General features: G+C 39.2%; 9 protein-coding genes across 9 annotated transcripts; 3 read left to right on the top strand and 6 right to left on the bottom strand.

Annotated features, from left to right (window-relative positions):
• Positions 1–601: 601 nt before the first annotated feature.
• On the top strand, positions 602–1,285 carry mlo3 (RNA binding protein Mlo3; the record flags this gene model as incomplete). Its single annotated transcript, XM_056181910.1, has 1 exon — positions 602–1,285. One exon carries the CDS (start codon positions 602–604, stop codon positions 1,283–1,285), a length of 684 nt encoding a protein of 227 aa, XP_056038768.1.
• Positions 1,286–2,829: 1,544 nt separating this feature from the next.
• Positions 2,830–4,791, top strand: byr2 (MAP kinase kinase kinase Byr2; the record flags this gene model as incomplete). Its single annotated transcript, XM_056181909.1, has 1 exon — positions 2,830–4,791. The coding sequence occupies one exon, from the start codon at positions 2,830–2,832 to the stop codon at positions 4,789–4,791; it is 1,962 nt and encodes a 653-aa protein (XP_056038767.1).
• Positions 4,792–5,096: 305 nt separating this feature from the next.
• Positions 5,097–5,966, bottom strand: mrpl7 (mitochondrial ribosomal protein subunit L5; the record flags this gene model as incomplete). The annotated part of the gene is made up of 1 exon (XM_056181908.1): positions 5,097–5,966. The coding sequence occupies one exon, from the start codon at positions 5,964–5,966 to the stop codon at positions 5,097–5,099; it is 870 nt and encodes a 289-aa protein (XP_056038770.1).
• A 1,510-nt stretch (positions 5,967–7,476) lies between these two features.
• Positions 7,477–10,116, bottom strand: ebs1 (EST1 family nonsense-mediated mRNA decay (NMD) pathway protein Ebs1; the record flags this gene model as incomplete). Its single annotated transcript, XM_056181907.1, has 1 exon — positions 7,477–10,116. The coding sequence occupies one exon, from the start codon at positions 10,114–10,116 to the stop codon at positions 7,477–7,479; it is 2,640 nt and encodes an 879-aa protein (XP_056038769.1).
• A 385-nt stretch (positions 10,117–10,501) lies between these two features.
• Positions 10,502–11,065, top strand: rpl1701 (60S ribosomal protein L17; the record flags this gene model as incomplete). The annotated part of the gene is made up of 1 exon (XM_056181906.1): positions 10,502–11,065. One exon carries the CDS (start codon positions 10,502–10,504, stop codon positions 11,063–11,065), a length of 564 nt encoding a protein of 187 aa, XP_056038772.1.
• A 145-nt stretch (positions 11,066–11,210) lies between these two features.
• osh2 (sterol transfer protein Osh2) lies at positions 11,211–15,103 on the bottom strand (the record flags this gene model as incomplete). Its single annotated transcript, XM_056181905.1, has 5 exons — positions 11,211–14,302; positions 14,352–14,499; positions 14,623–14,795; positions 14,906–14,944; positions 15,028–15,103. 5 exons carry the CDS (start codon positions 15,101–15,103, stop codon positions 11,211–11,213), a joined length of 3,528 nt encoding a protein of 1,175 aa, XP_056038771.1.
• A 1,045-nt stretch (positions 15,104–16,148) lies between these two features.
• rpl802 (60S ribosomal protein L8/L2) lies at positions 16,149–16,910 on the bottom strand (the record flags this gene model as incomplete). Its single annotated transcript, XM_056181904.1, has 1 exon — positions 16,149–16,910. One exon carries the CDS (start codon positions 16,908–16,910, stop codon positions 16,149–16,151), a length of 762 nt encoding a protein of 253 aa, XP_056038774.1.
• A 351-nt stretch (positions 16,911–17,261) lies between these two features.
• On the bottom strand, positions 17,262–18,479 carry ceg1 (mRNA guanylyltransferase Ceg1; the record flags this gene model as incomplete). Its single annotated transcript, XM_056181903.1, has 1 exon — positions 17,262–18,479. One exon carries the CDS (start codon positions 18,477–18,479, stop codon positions 17,262–17,264), a length of 1,218 nt encoding a protein of 405 aa, XP_056038773.1.
• A 505-nt stretch (positions 18,480–18,984) lies between these two features.
• atf21 (DNA-binding transcription factor, Atf-CREB family Atf21) lies at positions 18,985–20,004 on the bottom strand (the record flags this gene model as incomplete). Its single annotated transcript, XM_056181902.1, has 1 exon — positions 18,985–20,004. The coding sequence occupies one exon, from the start codon at positions 20,002–20,004 to the stop codon at positions 18,985–18,987; it is 1,020 nt and encodes a 339-aa protein (XP_056038776.1).
• Between the last annotated feature and the right edge of the window lie 479 nt (positions 20,005–20,483).

The following is a 20,483-nucleotide window of genomic DNA, read 5'->3' as shown; positions in this document are numbered from 1 at the left end:
ATTGTTATCTATTTTGTTCCTGTTTGGGAGTAGCTCCACTTGCTTTCCGGTTTTTTAAGGATTGTATTTACGATAAAATGTGGTTGACATAATAGCATTGGTATCATTTTTATTGTCCTCGCCCTTATCAATTTGTTGAAGCCATGCGATTTGCAATTCGTTTTTGGCTTTGTTCTTGCTATTGCATTGCTATATGTGAATGGTGATTCGCAAATATGAATCTATCCCTCTATCATAGTGATTTTTCATTTCTTTCGTCTATGAAGTAAAGGGAATATTGTCTTCACAAAGCTTTGATTGATTTGAACTTGAGATAGTATGTAGAACGATGCTGATGAAAGGATTTGGGTAGCGTTCTTTTTCCAAGAAATCCTTGCTATTATTGTCAAGCCAAAATTAGTAAATAAATTGTTTTTCCTTTCTGTTCCATTATACCTACCGATCGAATTGTAGTATTCGTAGCTTGCTGAAATTGAAGTACTTGCTAGTAACTAAATCGAGAATTTCGTTTGAGATTCAATGTAAATAGAACCTAGCAACAACTAGGTTTTCCATCGATTGACCAATTTCTTTTAGCGTCCTCGGTTAAACATCGCTATTTATGAGCCCTACCCTTACCCATGTACAAGGAATGTTTAAGGCACGGCACGAAAATTGTAACAGCAACCAACCACCATACTTGAACTTTTTGAAAATGTCTATGGAATTAGATCAATCATTGGATGCAATTATTGCTTCAAAGCCCAAAGGAGGAATTAGAAAGCGCCAAACTCGTATTAACAAGCCTAAAGCTTCCAGAACAAACAAATCTTCTAACGATACTGTTTCTACGATAAAATCAGTCATTTCCGAGGAGTCGAAAATCATTGTATCTAACTTACCTCCCGATGTCACAGAAGCTCAAGTTAGAGAGCTTTTTGTAAAATCGATTGGTCCTTGCAAACGTGTGTCTTTGGCATATGGTCCAAACGGTCGCTCGAAGGGTATCGCTACAGTTATCTTTTCTCGCCAAGGTGACGCTACCCGTGCTTATGAACAATATGAAGGACGTATGGTTGATGGTACTAGAAAGATGAAAATTGAGATTATCCTTGATCCTAGCCGTCAATTAAATTCACTAGCCGCTCGTGTTGCACCTGCTAAAGCGAACACTCCCAATAAGCCTAAGACCACTAAGAAAAGGAACGTTCGCCGTAGTAAGGGCAATACCCGTCCTAAGAAATCCGCTGAGGAACTTGATAAGGAAATGGATGATTACTTCGGATCGAACTCCGAGAACAAGTAATTGATATAAAGCGAATCAGATTTTAGAAATGATCAGGGACTTATGATTTGTTGCCCATCTAATTAATTGGCTTGGACTATTTAAAGATTACTTTTCGAAACTTTAGTAGTATTGGAATATAAACCTATGTTACATTTGGCTCTCTTGATCGAAGAAAACGGATGATGTTGTAATTTGGAAATTTTGGCGCGATAAAACATTTTATTTCTTCTTTTTCTATTTATTTTTGATGGTGAATTGGGATTTTTATAAAAAGTCTTTTCACCTGAGTAGTTTTGAGGGATCGTCTGTCCTGCTTCTCACTCAATCTCCTGTTCTGCAAGGCCCATGTTCGGTGAAGCAATAGTGATGCTTGTCTTTAATAGAACGCTAAATAAAAGGGCTCATGATATTCAAAGGTCGGCTAATAAACTATATGGTTTGGCATACGATGAGTGTAATTATATATGTCACCTTTTCGTGAATAGGCTGGTTCCCGTGATGTTAAACATTAGCCTGATACTTGCTGAGGTTATGGCGGCTGTTAAAGCTCGTTTTAATTTCGATATTTGTGGTTGTCGGATGTACTATTCTGAAAAGTTACATCTGGAAAATAATCGTAATATTTGAAGTTGAATCTCTTTAGCCGTTAAAATCGCGTACGTATGAAAAAAGTGATGTATGTGGCTCTTTCGTGTAATTAGTTCTTTCTATGTGAATGGCATGCACTTATTACAGTGAGTGTATATACGTTTATGCTTTCTTTCCCAAAGAAGAAAGTGTAAGAGACGAAGAGTTGGGTTAACAAACGCTTACTTATGGGTTTTGAACCTTACGAAAACGACGATTTATTTGGCTTTCTATTCTTGGACTATTCAAGCCGAGCATTATTGTGTTTTTCCGTGTGGGGATTGTAGTCTGGTCCATTTACAGGTTGAGTTGGGATAAAGTGAAACATCCGATAAATCAAACACGTGAAACGAACACCAAAATCCATGCATTTGAAACCCATTGTTTTTTTTTTTTTTTTTATAAAAAAAAATTTCTTTTGAGTCCAGTTCAACAGAAAAGAATGTTGTAGAATATGAAACTTTTACTTGATAAACCCATGAAACGTCAGTGAAGCTTGTTCTGGTTTGAATGAATATTTTTAAATCATGTATTAAACTAACATTCTATTAAATACTACGAAGATGAAGTTAAACGTTTGCAGAAACTTAAATGAGCAAGCATCTCAAATGGTTTTGATTAGTTTTCTTATCTTTTAGAGAACCCGAAATAAATTGTTATTCATGTTATATTTACAACGTGTTAAAGACGAAGGAAAACGGATTTCAACAGCATCTGTCTTTATAAAGATGAATGGACTTGCGCCAAATAAGTACAGTACAGTGCTCAATAAGGATTACAAAGTGTAACAAACTCGCTTATTTCATGTCAGCTGTGGAGGTTGGTTCTGTCAAGTCCTCACTCACAATCAACGAAGAGTCAGTTAAATACATAACTTGTAGAAAACGTTCGCGGTAAAGCGACGCTGTTTCGAACTTTAAAGCCGGGTAAACTTCATGGAAAATTATTCGGTAGAGAAAGTCTGCGGATGGCTAAAAAAAACTGGATTTGAAGAATACGTTGACGCGTTTGCACAACATAAAATAGAGGGACGGCATTTAGCTCGATTGTCACATCCATTACTGGAAGAGCTTGGGATCAGTGATGTTGGAAAACGTCAAGAGTTTTTGAGAGAACGAAATAGATTGCGAGATGCCCCCAAACCATGCATATTACGATTCATTGCTTGCAACGGGCAGACCCGAACGATCCAATCTTTTGGGAATTATTCGGAAACGTTGAATCTCGCTTTACGAAAGTTTTCCTTACCTGATGAGGGCAAGTATATTGTCTGCGTCACACAGAGTAGTCAAGTTAGGCCAATTTCTGAAGAAGCTTTTCAGGAAATATACCTCAATCCGTCTTCCTCAGAAAGAGAAAGACTCATAATCGTTTCGGAAACTAAAACGTGTCCTTCTTTTGAAGATCTTCGCAAATCCTGGGAAATAGAGTCCTCTCAGCCATTGCCAGGGAACTTTAATAGCTCACGAAACTTTTCTTCTTTGCTATCTGAAAACATACAGAAAACTTTGTTTCCTTCAGATAGGACAAATGCTTCGTGTTTATCCATTCAAAGACCTCCGAGTGAACTTATTAGTTCGCGAATTTCTCACTTTTTCCCTGAGCATCAGCCAAAATTATTAGAGAAAACGCTGTACAATTCTTTTGTAGGAACTCAAAACATCCATCCATCTCGGGAAAATACATTTGGAAAGGAAATTCTCCCAAAATCAAGAAGTTTGCGGCGTCAACACTTAGAATTCCTAAAATCCATGTCTTCATTAAAAATAAATACGTTAGACGATTCAAAAGTTGCCAATAAAATTGCGCCAAGGACGAAGTCGGATATTGAAAAGAAAACTAAGCTTGGCGTTGCTTCAAAAACACCACCTATGCAAAATTCCTCATTTTCACAGAAGTTTTCTGAACGACATGGGGTTGCCAGCATACAAACAGCCGCTTTACGAAACAACCAGCTTCCGTCAGCCGCACCTAAAATGTCGCCAATACCTTCTCCAACTTTTGTGGAACATGTGACTCCTGCGTCGCCAACTCCAACCACCACAAGTGAAGAAACTAACCCAGGTGAAGAGGAAGTGGAAGAACCAGTCAGATGGATCCGCGGAGCATTGATTGGGTCTGGGTCTTTCGGACAAGTTTATCTCGGTATGAATGCATCTAGTGGTGAATTAATGGCCGTAAAGCAAATCAGCCTAGGTGACTTTAAAAAATCTAAAGAGCGTCATTCCAGTCTTTTCAATTCTCTCGTTGGTGAAATCGATTTACTGCAGGAATTGGCTCACGAACACATTGTCCAATATCTTGGATCAAATTTAACGTCGGAATATCTGAATATTTTTTTGGAATATGTCCCTGGTGGCTCTGTCACTGGTCTACTTGAAATGTACGGAAGTTTTGAGGCCCCTCTTGTAAGAAATTTCATAAAGCAAACATTAGAAGGCTTGCAATATCTTCATTCCAAAGGCATCGTGCACAGAGATATTAAAGGTGCTAATATTTTGGTTGATAATAAAGGCAAAATAAAGATTTCGGATTTTGGAATATCTAAAAAGTTGGAGTTGGAGAATCCCAGCGATAAGGCCATATCTCCTCGTCAATCTTTACAAGGATCCTCTTTTTGGATGGCTCCAGAAGTAGTCAAGCAAACGCAACATACCGAAAAAACTGATATATGGTCACTTGGTTGTTTAGTTATTGAGATGCTTACCAGCAAGCATCCGTATCCTACATGTGATCAAATGCAAGCAATTTTTAAAATAGGACAAAATATCCCCCCAGAATATCCTTCCGATGCGACTCCTTCTGTCCATGATTTTTTAAATACAACATTTGCCATTGATTGCAATGAAAGACCTACCGCTTCGGAATTGCTCCAACATCCTTTTATTGCTAAGTGACAGTAAAGATTTGATTTTTCTAATGATTCGGAAGTAAATGACTTTACGATTTTTACGATGCCTAATGTTGATGTTTTATTTCTTGTGTATAAACTTTTTTGAATTGTCTCTCTTTTATATTTTGATTCCTTATCTTTTACTTCTACAAATTATTTAATAATTAGTTTTTTCTTTTTTTTACTTTCTCTTATTTAGTGTAGAAACGGGATTCCGAAAATAATATATGGTTTAAAATAAAAAAGGAAAGTAATATTAAGTATTGAAAGCAGTAGCTAGTTCTCATTGCCAATATTATTTTTTATGTCTTAGCGAACATCATCTTCTGGATTGCTTGTTTTAAATGGAATCATGCTGCTAAGAGCAAATCTTGCCAATCGAGTATCTTGGGCCTTTGTTGCGATGTTGACATGAAAGCCTGGAAGAGAGTGGGGATACATTTCGTATACAGCTTCAATTTGAGGGAAAAGAGGTAAAGCGCTTCCGGGAAGACCAAAAGAGATATTACCTGTTTGGTCTCCAACTGTTGAAGAAATTCCCTTAAAGTCGTGAAGCTGAGGGAGGACTAACTCGGAAAGAACAGACAAAAAATTGTACATTGACTCGCCCTCGAGAGCCACGCTTGCTCCTACAGGGAAGCCAGATCTCAATCTCCATGGAGAGACATCCTTTCTAGCTTCTATAATTTCTGGCTCCACGCCGGTAATGGAACGTAAAGCCATAATAGTGCTCAACAAATGAGACTTATCTTGAAGGGCTTCCTTGACCATAGTACTTACGACAACTTTTGAGATATTAGGGAGATTTTCTGGACGAACAGGTCGTTTAAAAGGCAAGAGGGGTTTATACCCACGAGAATGGCGAGGGGGTCGATTTTTGTAATATGGGTTGTCGCCCGTCCATCGAACCAGCCGGTCTGCAGGCTCATTGAAGTGAGGAGATGAATCTTCAAAATCAACATTATGTTTATATGTTCCCACTAACACATCGGACATAATCGTGTCATTCATATGTTCTTCTAAACGATGGGCCATCGTAGGTCCTGGACGAAAGTATTCAGAGTGGGGATCCCATCCTGGAAGAGGACTATGTTTTCCAAGTTTTTGCTTCGTAGTAAATGCACGACACTGTACAATCGAGTAGAGAGTTTGGCGAGTTTTGATTTGAAATGTATTCATTATTGCAAAACTAGTCACCTCCCCAATTATAATTAGTCTTTTACGCGTTTTATTTAAATAGAAATTTTAGAAAAGCCGGTCGGTAAATTTAGTGGTTTAAACACACCAAAAATGAAACGTAGGGACTTTGTTCCAGAGATTGAAAAATCCGTTAAGAATGTTCAATTATGATCAGCTCCTACTCATCCAATTCTTATTTAAACTTGGATATATATATGTAATATGTATAAAAATGCAAAAAGCAAACGATGCACCGTAAACAAAGGGTACGAAAGTTGAAGGCAGATGTTGGTTTTCCAAAAGAATAAGCATATCGTTTTAATGCTGTATATGTTATTACACCACTTAAAATACTTGTTCAAATGTTGTACTGTAACGCACTGTTCATCGGCATGCCATAAATAACAATGCTTTCAAATTTACGTTGGTAAATCCTAAAAATTCTTTTGTGTTTATAATATTACTTTAAGTATACTTGTATAGAGTATATTATTATGCACAAAAGCAACCATTCATTATGTATTCGAAGACATTAATGAAAATTTTGAAGATTGAAACTAGAAGGAACAAATTGCCAAGAATAAACGCTACTTCTTTGATTAAATTGGTAAAGGTAAATCAATTGTTCAGCTCATTGTCAACACCTTAAACTTGGAAGATTCATCTGACTTGATTCAATCAAACAGCTTTTTTGGCTTTCATTAAATCCTCTTGTATTCTTTCTTTATTTGCATGTAGTAACCATAAATTGAAGCAGAAAAAACTACAAGTTTAGTTATCATTACTACCAACATACACTTTCATCTCATATACGATTGACTTCTCTTGTAACAATCCTTATATCATCAAATATTTATTCCAGAGCGGAAACATCCGTTTTTCATTCTATTTTCCATTTTACTTATACTAGCTTGCTTTACTCCAGTGACATTTTAAGGATGCTTGTTTCGCTTTCCTTTTGCAAGTAGAAAAGCAAGTAAACTTTTGAATCTGAACCTTGATTATATGACTTCACAAAGCGTATACCTATCATTGCGTGGTCGAATCAAAACCTCACTTTGCATATGGTTCTTTCATGGTCCTCACAAAATATATACTCTAAAGGTAGGCAGACATTCAATTTGCCATGCGCTTATTCATTAGAATAATAAAAGCTATAGAATGAAACTGGCCGAGTAATGTAAGAATAACGATAATTTTTTCGGGTTGGAAACAGAATAAAGGAGAAATGACCGATATAATCTACAACGACAAGAAAATTAGTTTCCTTGTCATTTTTTTTTTAAAGTGAGCACTTCTACGCGCCCATTTTTTGGAAAAACAAACAATAGCAACATTTCCTTCCCTTTTTAAATATAAAAACGGAATCTTTTTCATCATCGTAACAGACTAATTCAGGGTAACTTATGTACTTCCTTGACTCCGTTTCTTTTATTTACATACCTTCTTCTCTTTTAGAGGTATACCATATAGGTAAAAGGGAAAACATACTGTTTAATGACAAGCGAGTTCAAGTGTTATTGATGTTGATCATTTTTTTTAACAATTCTGATAAAAATACTTGACGCTGTACATCAGAAGTGTCGCTAGAAGGATGTGCCTGTGGTTTTGGACTTCCAATGGGTCGAAATAGAACCTTTTCTCCTTTCATTGGTGTACTTCGCCCACTTCCGGATGCTACTGATGCTGCTCGTGAACGCAAGCGAGAATCATAATTAGGCGTTTCTGGTCTGTCCACATCATTCTCTGTTGAAGCATCAAAAGAAGCCATAAGTTTCGAGTGTGTCATCTGACTAAGATTTTCAGGTACAAAAGGTGAAATTGGCTGCGATGGTTTAGGGTCAACCATTCTACCAAACTGCAGACTTGCGATACTCGACGACGGTTGTACAACAGAAGAAGCGCCAGAATAGAATGGTGATGTGGGAGAAGACTGGTCAGATGGTAAAGAAGACGCACTGAATACAGGGAACGCAGGAACACCTGTTGATCCCAAAGGTCGATCGAATCCATGGGGAGTAGCAGGGGGTGATACCGACACGGATGAAGCTAGAGCTTGAGCATTTGCATGACGACCCAGTAATATATACAAAGAGTCTATAGATAGTTTCAATCCTGAGTAACTATCCTTGGTAAATTTTTGACCTTCAACTTCCTCTTCTTCACCTAAAGGATAAATTTTATTCGCGATGAACAATTTTAACAAGTCATAATTGACATCATAAATTTGTTGCATAGGAAAGAAAAATGGCAAACCAACGTCCCACTGAGTACTCCAATTTAAAGATTCCTCAGTAGGCAAATCTTGTTTCGTGCTTTCGAAAAAGAAGGTTAAACGATTGTAAATCTGTGATAAACCAGTTCCAATCTCCTTTGTAATCCACGTATCTTTATGTTTCAGGCAGAAAGAAACCAAAGCGCATACGGGTAAAACCATTGGGGAAAGGATGGTATTTTGCAGAAGTACACCATAGGGATGCGGGTGATCTTGGCGCAAAGAAGTGACACTTAACGCATGCAAAGGAAGTTGGCCGTTTACCGCATCCACAAGAACTTCCAGAAACATTACAGTAGTTTGTGTCGCTAATTTCGTAGAAGGAAACTTCTTATTCGCATCCTCTATTCCACTGTACCCTAGCTTCGATGCGAGACATCTTGCTGCAAGCGCACAATAAGTTATTCTCAATAATGTTTCGTAAGATAACTTGGCATTTTTTAAGGAATCACATAATAAAAATCTAACTCGCTTCACAAGGGAATTCGTATAAGACATACAATCAAAGTCAGAAAATGCCAAAGCATATAAACGAAGGATTAAGGATACAAGAGAATCGTCCTTTTGGTAAATTACCAAACTTGGATCAAAGGAATTCGGCTTTCCAAGAATACGTTTAAGCGCAATGAGAAGGCTGTTACAAGCCCCCTTTGCAACAACACCATTAGGAGATATAGAAGCTAAAAAGAAAAAGGAAACTCCTAGTAAAGTGGCATCATCGACGACCGGTTTAGAAGAGGCTTCAACTGAAAAAAGCGAGCTAGACGACGGGCTTTTATATAGTTCTTGATGATGATTTCGAGGAGAATTAGTAACGGACGAATCGGCATTTTGTACTTCAATTAAACCTAACTGATGATAATGGACGCCGCAATTTGGAACAGCAAAAGCAGCCATATGGTAATGTTTTTTAGCGATAGAATAATCGGGCAATTTTGGTGAACGAGCCTGAGCCAGGTAGCGATAGATATCACCTACATGAATAAGGGAACCATATATAGTGCTAATCAAATAATGAGCCTCTTTGTCCGGTAGAGATGACTCAAATAAAGGACTAAAAACGTATGCAGACGAGGACGCAACTATCTCAGAACCCGCAGCTATTGACGTTTTCTGGAGAATGACACTTAAAGTGCCAGAAAACAATTTTTTAAACCCAAAAATAGAAGAAAATAAAGATTTTAAGAGTGTATCTTGTCGCAATGCGCTTCCAGATTTGACCTTTATTTTGTGAGACTTTTTTGAAGTTTTGAATGCAAGCTGAGTAGCAAGATACGATGCTAAAGGCTCAAGACATTGCAAGCGGTAAACTTTAACCAAAATGAAGGCAAAGGAGACATAGAAATGAACGCAAGTATCAAGATATTGAAAATAAAGAGTCACTAATGACCCTAAAACTCCAATGTTGTTCTTCCTGGACGCCTGAATAATCTTGTGTTTCAAAAAGGAAATAACTCGATAATGAACCTTCGTCCATATTACAGTCAAAATATCCTTATCTAAAGAAAACGAGACATCTGTCAGCAAAATCTCGCCCATAAGTGCAGCAATTTTAGAATTTACAGACAAAAGCTGCTTCCATTCCTTGCGATTTTCCAGTTTCCCAGAATTCGCCTCCGCCGTCGGTCGCTTTGGGTCCTTTGACCTTCCTCCATTACCATTTTTCTTAGTTTTGGTTGAGCGTTTCGATCCTTCCACTACATTCCCATTTTCAGTACGAAATAATACTTGATTCTTCTCAATCAGAGTATCCAACTCATTTCCAAGCTTCGTCAAACTCTCTTTCAAGACGGAAAGAAGTGCGTTACTCTTATCATAATTCTGCTCGCACAACTTCCTAAGTGTTTTGGGATCACATGAATCTCGGACGCTCATATGTAGGAACCTTGCCCTTGACAGTAGTCGTCCTTCGTTGATGTAAATTGCCGTAGCTCAGATGCTAAGGCAAATTGAATACAACGAGGGAGATAGAATGGAAGTTTTCCAACTTTGCGATTTTGGTAAAGAAAAGTTTCAAGCTTACAGCGTACCGTAAAAACACTCACTTACAGCAATGGTACGCACTGTCTAGTCCTGTCCTAAATTAACTGAGCGAGGCATAAGGAAAACTTTTTATTTTTTAGTGTCGTACCTTACATACTGTCCTTAATAACTCAACCCTACCCTAATGGTTCAAACCAGTCACGAAACGAAACAACAGAAACCAGAAAGACGAAACCCATACAGATAGCACTAGCCTTTTACCACAACAAAAGTAGCAATGGCCCGCTATTCCGCTTCACCTGCTGTTGAGACCAAGTGCGCCAGAGCTCGTGGTGCTTACTTGAGAACTCACTTTAAGAATACTCGTGAAGTTGCCTTTACCATTAATGGCATGAACCTAAAGAAGGCCTTTGCTTTCATGGACAACGTCCTTGATCACAAGCAAGCTGTTCCCTTCCGTCGCTTCAACGGAGGTGTTGGCCGTACTGCTCAAGGCAAGGAATTCGGTGTCACTCAAGCTCGTTGGCCCCAAAAGTCTGTCAAGGTTATCCTTGACCTTTTGAAGAATGCCGAGGCTAACGCTGAGTCCAAGGGTTTGGATATGGACAAGTTGGCCATCAAGCACATTCAAGTCAACGCTGCCCCTAAGCAACACCGCCGTACCTACCGTGCTTATGGTCGTGTCACTGCCTACTTGTCTCATCCTTGCCACATTGAAGTTATTGTTGCTGAGGAAGAGGACGCTGTTCCTAAGGCTCAAGATAAGGTTGCCCGTGTTTCTTTGAAGCAAGGTGCTAAGGCTCGCAACTTGGCTGCTCGTAAGGCTATTACTGCTGCTTAAAATGAAATTTTCATCATCTTGTCCTCAAAATATACGTATCTTCCTCGTAATTTTTGTAGTCTATAAATGATAGTGTGGTTTTTAGGCATATTTAAATAATTCTTATTCATTCATACTAAGTATAATAAACACTGTATTATGCATATCAAAAAATATCGTCAGCGCCGGGCCATTCGAATGATTGACCAGAGAGGTTTGCTTTACCAGCTTCCTCTCTTACGTTCCAATAATCACCATTGAACATCCAATATTCTTCACCAGTGACGGGATGCTTCTGTTGTGAAAACCATTTTGGTTTCCATTCTTCTATTTGTCCTAGATCACGCATTTTCTTTTTGGTTCTTTGCTTCTCTTCAACCCTGCTTTTCTCGTCAGCGGCAAAATCATATTGACCTACTTCCATTGCTCTCTGATCAGGTCGCCAACGAGTATCCGTAGGAGGTAACCATGGTTTAAGTTCGTCAGTTAAAGCATTCAAAGAAATGGCGAACGGCGTCAGGTTAAAAGGACGAGGTGGTCGCTCATGATTTTGCCATAGCATTGTCTTGTTACTACCAGCATTGTAAGCAAATATTTTGTCGTCCCAATGGCCATTCACAGTGTATTCAGGAGTATCGCTTGAAGATTGAATACTTCCTTTTACTTCATAGGCATTAGTGCCACGCCAGCCGCGAGGTTTGAACTCCAAGAGACAGTTTACATGACTCGAATGATTCTGAACCATCATCTGGCCATAGTTATCTATAGTAGGACTTCCACTAATAATTCCCACTACTGAAGATGTAATCTTTTTCCATGTAAATAGTTCCACATTTCCTGAAGGAGTTTTAAGTTCCAAATACCAAGTGCCAAGAGGAGATATATCAAAGCTTTTACCATAAAATTTTGATTTTACACTTGATTCTCCGTAGTATTTCCAATTCAAAGATTCCGAGTATGCAGCACCAATAGGAGGATGATGACTAACTTGCTCGATTAGAAAGCGGTATCCCTTATCAGGACGGCATAATTCGTAAGTTTCACCTAACAACGGATTAAAAGGTTTTGCGACACGATTGATGGTACTTGCATATTCTGAAGCAGCAAAGGCAGCAACATATAAAGCACGCCAAGCTGGATCCTTTTGTTGAGATGCAATCTCGAGCAAATCGGTATATTCCATGTCTTCCGCAACACGTTGTAAAAGGCTAGTAGGCTCGTTAAAACTAACGGGTAAAGCCATCTTTGTCATATCTTTACCAATCATTCCCTTCAAAATACTCCAAAGACTAATTTTTGGACGGTCATCTTTTATCCCTAAATCCAATCGAAGAGGTGCCTCATAACCATGGAATGATTTTTGAAGATCCAAAGAACGAGAATCTGATTTAGGTTCCTCCGTTGGTGCTTGCTTTTCATTATTTTTCCTATCGCCTGCAACGCCACTAGCACCAATGGGTGCAGAATAAGGAGGATGTTCTGGAGCTTCTGTGCCAGGCGAGTTACCCTGGAAGACAGGTTTCTCATTCATTTTGGATGAAGCATCTTCAGTGGGAGGATAGTGATCACCAGAAGGAGCAGATGCTCTAGCCCGGGAATCTTGTTCATTAGGAGGAGCAAACTCTTCAGCGGGAGGATAGCGTTCACCAGAAGGAGCAGATGCTTTAGCGGGGTGATCATGTCCACCAGGAGGAGCAAACTCTTCAGCGGGAGGATAGCGTTCACCAGAAGGAGCAGATGCTTTAGCGGGGTGATCATGTCCACCAGGAGGAGCAAACTCTTCAGCGGGAGGATAGCGTTCACTAGGAGGAACAGATGTTTCAGTGGGAGGATAGCGTTCACCAGATGGGGCAGATGTTTCATCAGTAGGATATTGACCGGCTGTAGGAACAGGGGAATCGTCAAAGGGATACTGGCCAACCGCCGGAGGAGTCTCTTTGGACGGAGACTGAATACGAGAGGGCGTTTGATTAGCGTTAGCATCGAAGAAGGTGTCCCTGTCATTCTCTTGATCCTCTTCGCTAAAATCACTTGATAAAGAAGTTGAAGATAAAGATGCAGTCTCGTTAAACTGGCCATTGTTTTTGTCATTTTTTATTGAAGAAGCCAATTTACGAAGCGCACGTTTAGTACGTCTACGGTGATTTTCGCTCCTGTGATAGCGTTCTTCGATTTGGTCTTGTTCTTCAACGACTGTTTTCAAGTTTTCAGCCCATAAAGCATTGATTCTGGTAGCGTTTTCTAGCTTTCGTTTATAGTGAATTTCTGCTTCATGCTGAAGATGTAGAATCTCGATAACATTATTCTCTAAAGTACTAAAGGCATCTTCGATTCCTTCAAACACCTGCATTAGAGCTGGGTCTTGTTTGTACTTATCGTGTGAAATCGCTGAATTAATCAGGCTATGCATAATGTCCACCTTGTATTTGGCAATGTTCATGTTAAATTCATAACTCTCTCGGTGAGGCATATCTTCTTCGTGTTCATCATCCGAACCAGCATAAGAATCGGTTTCGTTCCATGGCAAATGTTCGGAGCTAAACATCATACCTTGGTTCGTTGGTACTGGAATATCGTAAGTACCAATGGACACAGCATCTGAATTTTTTTGTTTTTCATTTTCCTGGTCGTGTTCAATAGCAAACGCGATGGCATCGATCCATCGGTGCGCTTCCACAGGTGAGTTAGCCTTAACACTATAGCGAACAGAACCCCTTCCGATGACCTGAAAAATAGTAGGCTGTTTGGGATCATAAACTAGCCGAGCTAAACTTAAATTGATAGATCCACGACAGGCAGAAGAAGCATCGTCTTGGTTCTTGTAATAAGATAACACACCATTACGTAGGCTAAACCATCTCAGCTTATAGCCTGACTTATAGTTGGTCCATTTTTTCAAATAACCAGAGATATTTGGGTCAACAGAAGAAGGCGGTTGAGAAGTTGTTTCAGAAGTCTGGTTCCGAAATAGGCTACGCAAGCTCTCGTCCCTTGTGTAATCTACAGGAAGTTTCCCAAACTTGTCTCGGCGAAAAGGATCAGCATTATGGTTGAGTAACCAACTGACGAGCTCCACGTCCTTAGCCTTTGTTGCAAGATGTAAATAGGTTTGTCCAGTATCAACATCGATTTCATTTAGATCGATGGCAGAGTTGTATTCATTATGTCTCATCAAATAGTCCAATGTATCAAAATTTCGTTCTTCAAAGGCATGCTTAAATTCGCGGGCCGTTTCCTTGGTATACATTGCACAGAAACCTTTTTTGTGTTAATGAACGGCAAATACTACAAAAACTGGCATTCTTACCTTTCATGAAATCCGCCAGAGTATTAGAAGAGGCAACCTGCCAGGCCTTTAAATTGTTCCCATTTAGGAGATTATAATTTATGTCAGGGTGTAATAATAGAGTTTCCACAACGTCCTGGCGGCCTGCCATAGCAGCTAAATGTAGGGGCTAGATTTTGTTAGTAAAGCATTCAATCAGACGATAAAGTCATTCTCGCTTTAACCTGGAAACCCAAATGTGTCAAATCATTTCCTCTTGGGAGATTCATCCAAGCAACGAAGAAATACATACCGTATTTTGGTTTTTATCGTATGCATTAAGATCAACATCAAAAACGGATAAAATATGTTTTACCATAGAAGCATTTGCGCATTGAATGCAGAGGAATAAAGCAAAAGTGCAATCTTCCCGGCTATGGTTTTGTAGCAGAGCATCTAGCTCATCAATATCACCATTTTGAAAGGCTAGTAAGCCAACAGTTAGTATTTGAATTAAACCTTCCAAACTAGCTAGCATATACAAAGCAGGACGGATCTCCGTTCCCAACGAAAATGCATTCATAGGTTTTACGTACCCTGTAGTAATTGGAGTTGCTTCAAACCTGTTTGAATTTCTAAAATAAATTTTTAGTTAGTATTTCCACCCAGATTTAACACGAGAAACGATGACGGTTCAAGTGCCAAAATTCCCACACACCTTTATTATTTTTGGACGACGAGCTAGAAGTAGAAGCTTTTCTAGAGTGTTGAGCTGTCGTAGCTTCTTCACTCATTTTGAAAAAACGGTAAGCTTAAACCAACGATTTTGACTTGTTATGAATACCGTATTGAATTGAAAAGTTGTATGTACTAGTTAACTTCTAATTTCACTTACTTCAATGTTGCGTGATGTCACTGACTCTTCCCTAGGATGTGAACTAAGTGATTATATATAATATTACCGTTTGGTGTTTGGGAAACTTAAACAAACAATCTTGATCGAGACGAATGACTCCTTTATCTCGGTAGTTTCTGAGAAGCAGGTGATCGCTAAGTGTGCAACTATTTAGAGATGGCTTTCTACCCAAACGTACCGACCGAGGTTTAAGAGTTGGGATTTCATAGAATCGATTTTTTTTTCCTTTTTTTTTTTTTTTTTTTTTTTTCCTTTCTTTTTTTCAGAGGGTGCGAGTAAAGCACTGTGAGAATGTTCGTAAATAGGTACAGTAAACATGAACTATTTGGTGACCTTGATAGAACTGTTCCAAAAACAGGCAACGGATAGTAGGAATTGTATCATATCTCGTAGAGAAAGACCAGGTATAGGGAACTAAGTGAAAAGGGGACTGACGGCCAAACCTAGAAACATCATTTCATAGTGTATGTTCACTTTTTTTTAAAAAACCATCGGAAATCCAGCGACTGAGTACTTTCTGGATATGCCTATCTGCCATACAAGGTCAAAGAATCACGGGAATGAAATGAACCAAAAGGCCTGTTTGAAGAAAAGGCGATACGACGCAACGCCTTTACCATATACATAATGGGTAACAATGTTTCTGCAATTTTATATGTCTTTCAGGGAAGGCATGCCAAGGTCAAGAGGAAGTCTAGGTTTTTATATGGATAGAAAACACACTACTTAATACTACATGTTATGTTCTTGTACCATCCAACGCATACAAGACTTGTTCCTACTACATTGCCTAAGTGATATTTCAAGTCTTCATAACACATGAAAAGACAGCCATCATTGTATTACTTTTTTATAAACATTACATAACCCAAAACAAAGGTAGCTTGGATAGCGAGCATTTTGAAACGATTAGACAAAGAAGCTTAGTTTTCGACAGCTGCAGCACCACGCAAGAGACCACTTCTGCGGGCAGCAATAAGACCAGCCTTTTGACCGGGAACGGATCCACGAGGAACAGTGGTAGAGTGACCAACGTGTTGATGGTTACCACCACCATGAGGGTGATCGACGGGATTCATAGCAACACCACGAGTCTTGGGCCAGCAGTTGCGCTTGACCTTGTACTTGTGATAAGCACGACCAGCCTTAAGCAAGGGCTTGTCGACACGACCACCACCGGCAATGATGCCGACGACACCACGAGCGGCAGAAGGGACAACCTTCTTGGAACCAGAGGGCAATTTTACACGGGTCTTACCAGTGTCAATGTCGTGGCCAACAATGATAACGTAGTTACCGGAAGAACGTCCCAAAGCACCACGGTCACCAGACTTTTCTTCGACATTGGAGGCAATGGTACCTTCAGGCATCTCACCAACGGGCAAGACATTACCAACGGTTAAAGCAGCGTTCTTACCACAGTAGATGAATTGACCAGTGTACATACCTTCAGTAGCAACGAAGGTCTCAACATCAGTACGGTAGTGGTAAGGGTTGCGGAAAGCAACTCTAGCCAAAGGAGCACCACGACCAGGGTCATGAATGATCTTTTGAACAACACCACGAATGTATCCGTGACGCTCAGCAAAGTCCAAAGTACGGAGCTGAGCGGCTCCTTTACGAAGGCGAGTGTGAGCTTGGAAAATTCCTCCGCTCTTTCTTTGTGCTCTAATAACGCGACCCATTTTAACCGTCCAAGCTCCTGATACTTTGTATGGTACGTGTACTAAGCCTGAATGTCGACCGGACTAGTTTTCCAGTGTAAACGTGACTGTTTTTGCGAGTCGACGGTTTTTCAGTCGCTGCTAAACCTCGTAAACGATATAACGAAACTCAATAGAAAAAGAAACATTCGCGGTAATAAATAAACTCTGTAAAGAACGATCCTAAAGAAATTGTAATTCACAATGCAATGGTAAGAAGTAAATATCAAAAAAGAAATAAAAGGGCTTCAATTTTAGTTAAACGACTTGTTGAAAAAAAAATAAGGTCTCAATCATTTTATGTTCGTACTTTTTTTTCAAGAAAGTATTTGTCTAAGCATCGGAAACAGTTTCTTTTCTCTCAGATTTAACTTTTTCATTCTGTACAGGCTCCTCCTGCGCTTTCCGTTTCTTCTCATTGCTCGGTGGTTTCGGATGTCGTTGATTATACGCATGTTTGATTGCATATGCTTCATGAAGAAGATCTTCTTCAGAAACAGCATCTTCAATACTCTTTAAAACACTTTCCACTGTAGATATATGATTGGCTTCACTTTTGTCATCCCGAAACCTCAAAAATCTCCATTGGTTTTCTTCATCCAAGCTGCATTCGATAACCCGATCTTGAAGCGGCGTATTAAAACTTTTAAGCTTTTCCCATTCTTCCTCATCCACATACATATCTGCAAAATGCGAATAAGAATTCCGACCATGGTAAACGCCCAGATGGAATTGAGGCATCGAGTCAAAATTGACATTCCCTTGTTCATCAGCTTCGGTGAATTCCAGCCCTAACATAAAATCCAAAGTATTAATGGTCTTCGGTTTCCATTTCAAAAGATTATGATCCGTCCCTGTGATGTAGGGTGTTTCAACACAAGTAAAAATGAGACCATCATTTCCATGATGAAGGCTCGGAATGATATCCCGAAATAGCATTTCTATTCCATATGATCTCTCCATTTTCTTCCCCTCCGTTATAAAGGGAAACGTACTCACTGATTTTGGGAATTTCTCCATGAACTGCCGAAGTGGAATAATGATGTTTACCATGAATACCCCAATTCGTTTATCCAAAGGACGATTCATATAAAGTTTTCCATCACAAGCTAAACAATCGAATACGAGAAACTTAAGTTGCTTCTTCCCATCTGGAAATCGCTCTAAGATTAACTCTCCATCCAACACGGTTTCCGTGTGCATTGCTTTCCCGGATACATCTGTAGGTATGGGGTATATTAAATTCGAAATGTGATAATAATTCGGGTGTCTGTCTATTAAGTAAACAGTCGGTCTATCAGGTCGTGAAGGGTCCTTGGTCATGTACATCAAAAATCGGATACCATCACTCTTTTCGCACACATAATAATCTTTTTCTTTCAGAGTTTGTAGATGTTTATGAGCGAACGAAACAGGCTGAGAGCCTGGAAAGGCTTTATTGGTTCCCAAAAGTCTAGCCAATCGACTTTTTATAACCTGCGACCGTTCCCTAGAGACCAAGGTTCCTGGAATGGGAGGTGCCTCATGATCTGAAACATTTGACGGCGGCATCCTTTAAATAATAAACAAAAACAAGAAAAAAGAAAGACTGATTAGCTAATTACTTTTAATCCTTGAAACTGGTATGGAAATGGTGTTTTGGTTTAACGACTTGTGCGATACTATGCAAAACAGTTTTGTGATAAACATGAAGAACAAGCCCAGCATATAGCTACATAACAATCATGCGGATGGAAACACTTTGCTGATGTATGGAAAAGCAAGAATTTGTATAAAAGAAAAAAAGAAATTAACTGAGACTATTATTAGAAAGAATTATTAATGATCTCGTAGTACACATGTAGTTTGTGCTTTTACATGAGAAACAGGCAAAAGAATAACGAACGCAAAGATTAACTCGGACGGATAAGTATTAAAACGATGCAGCAAGAAAGGGTTTTTGATAAGTAATATCGGCGCCGTTAAAAACATGAAATTTTGAAGCGATTGTATCTAAAAAGATGATTTCATGAAACAACAACATACCTTGTTCTGGTTGGCAAAAGAGATTTTATACTCAGTGTTTTTGAAGAGCTGACATGATGCCCATCGCCTCTGAAGAAAGATACTGTCTTATGCCTTCGCATCCACAATCTTGATGGGCTAGCAATTGGTTCTTCAAACATAAAACTTCTTCTCGTAATTGAGCGACCAAAGATCTCAGGGCTTTTGATTGCTCACAGGCAATTCTAGCAGAGTTTTCCAAGTCTTTGGTCCAAAGCTTTTTTTTCTGTCTACATTTAGATGCAGCAATCCTATTTCTTTCCAAAAACCGCTTTCTCTTGCCAGTACCATCGCCTTCTAAAGAAGTTATACTATGGCGCATACGAGACGATCGTTTCGTCTCAGAAATGCTTCCTAGGTCCTGTTTAGGTGAACCATAATCTGAACTATTAGGAGTTAAAGCCTTTTGCTTTTGAGGGGTTGTGGGATTGGAAAAAGACGATTGTACAGACGCAGACTCATGATAGCTAGGAGAATGTACAGAGTAGGGCTCTAAATGGGAAGAATCGTCTGGAATTAGTTGATAGGGAGTGTTTTTTCCATTGTCGAATGAAAAGGCTTTGGAAGGGGCACGCTGAAAACTCTTTAACCCAAGTGAAGGATCCAAAGGCATTTGGGAGGGAGACATGCCCATCATTGAAGGAGCGACATTCTCAGATCGTAAAGGGGTTGCTTCTCCATAATGTTCAGCTTTTGAGACATCTGAAAGACTAACTGTCTCGGGGATTTTTGCACCTGGCGATAACATACCAGAGCGTTGATAGGAGGATAAGGTTTCATCACGAACAATAGGAATATACTTGTTTGGTGTTCTCATTTGGAATTGTTCCTTCGCTTTCATGGCTTGTAGCGAGATTCCATTCATATCGTACATCCCCAAATCACCAGTAACAACGGGAGCCTTCGCTGTCATGTCAGGCGGGCCTGGTTCTGACATGGAAGGATGAAAAGGGAACTGATTATTGTTATGATGGACAGATGAATTCGTTGGATGAAAACTTTCACTGCCCAAATTATCAAAGCCCAGATACATATTTGCAAAATCCATCGGAATCGTAAAAAAAAATAAAAACTTTATACAAAAAATCAAAAAATATAAACAAGAAAGCAAAAGAGACTGGAGTTTCTTTTTTTGGAAGCACTGATTGCTTTTGAAGGCAAAACTGTTGAAGCAGCCTTAATGAAAGTTAGAAAAACAGCCACCGATTGCCAGAAAATATACACAGGGGGAAATTAAAGGTTGATGAGTCCTAAAAAGAAGGAATTATGTTCTCATAAGCAGGAAAGGCAGGCTAACTTGGGCTTTCTTTTGTCTAAACGTAAACAAACAAAGAAGAGGTAAGAAAGCAAACAAAGTACTGCGGAACAAAGGAAATCTAAGAAGAAGAATTGAAGAAAGAGGATAATTATATAATAAATGGATAAATATACTGTGGAGCCTTTTTCAATTGATTCGCCTACTTAGTGTCAGACCAATTCCACACAGTTAGGAGGATAGAGCGAGTATTAAAG

This window comes from Schizosaccharomyces osmophilus, chromosome 2 (assembly GCF_027921745.1).
Source record: "Schizosaccharomyces osmophilus chromosome 2, complete sequence".
Classification (NCBI taxonomy): Eukaryota; Fungi; Ascomycota; class Schizosaccharomycetes; order Schizosaccharomycetales; family Schizosaccharomycetaceae; genus Schizosaccharomyces; species Schizosaccharomyces osmophilus.
The sequence above is the reverse complement of the archived record's forward strand: the minus strand, read 5'-3'. Positions and strand labels throughout refer to the sequence as shown.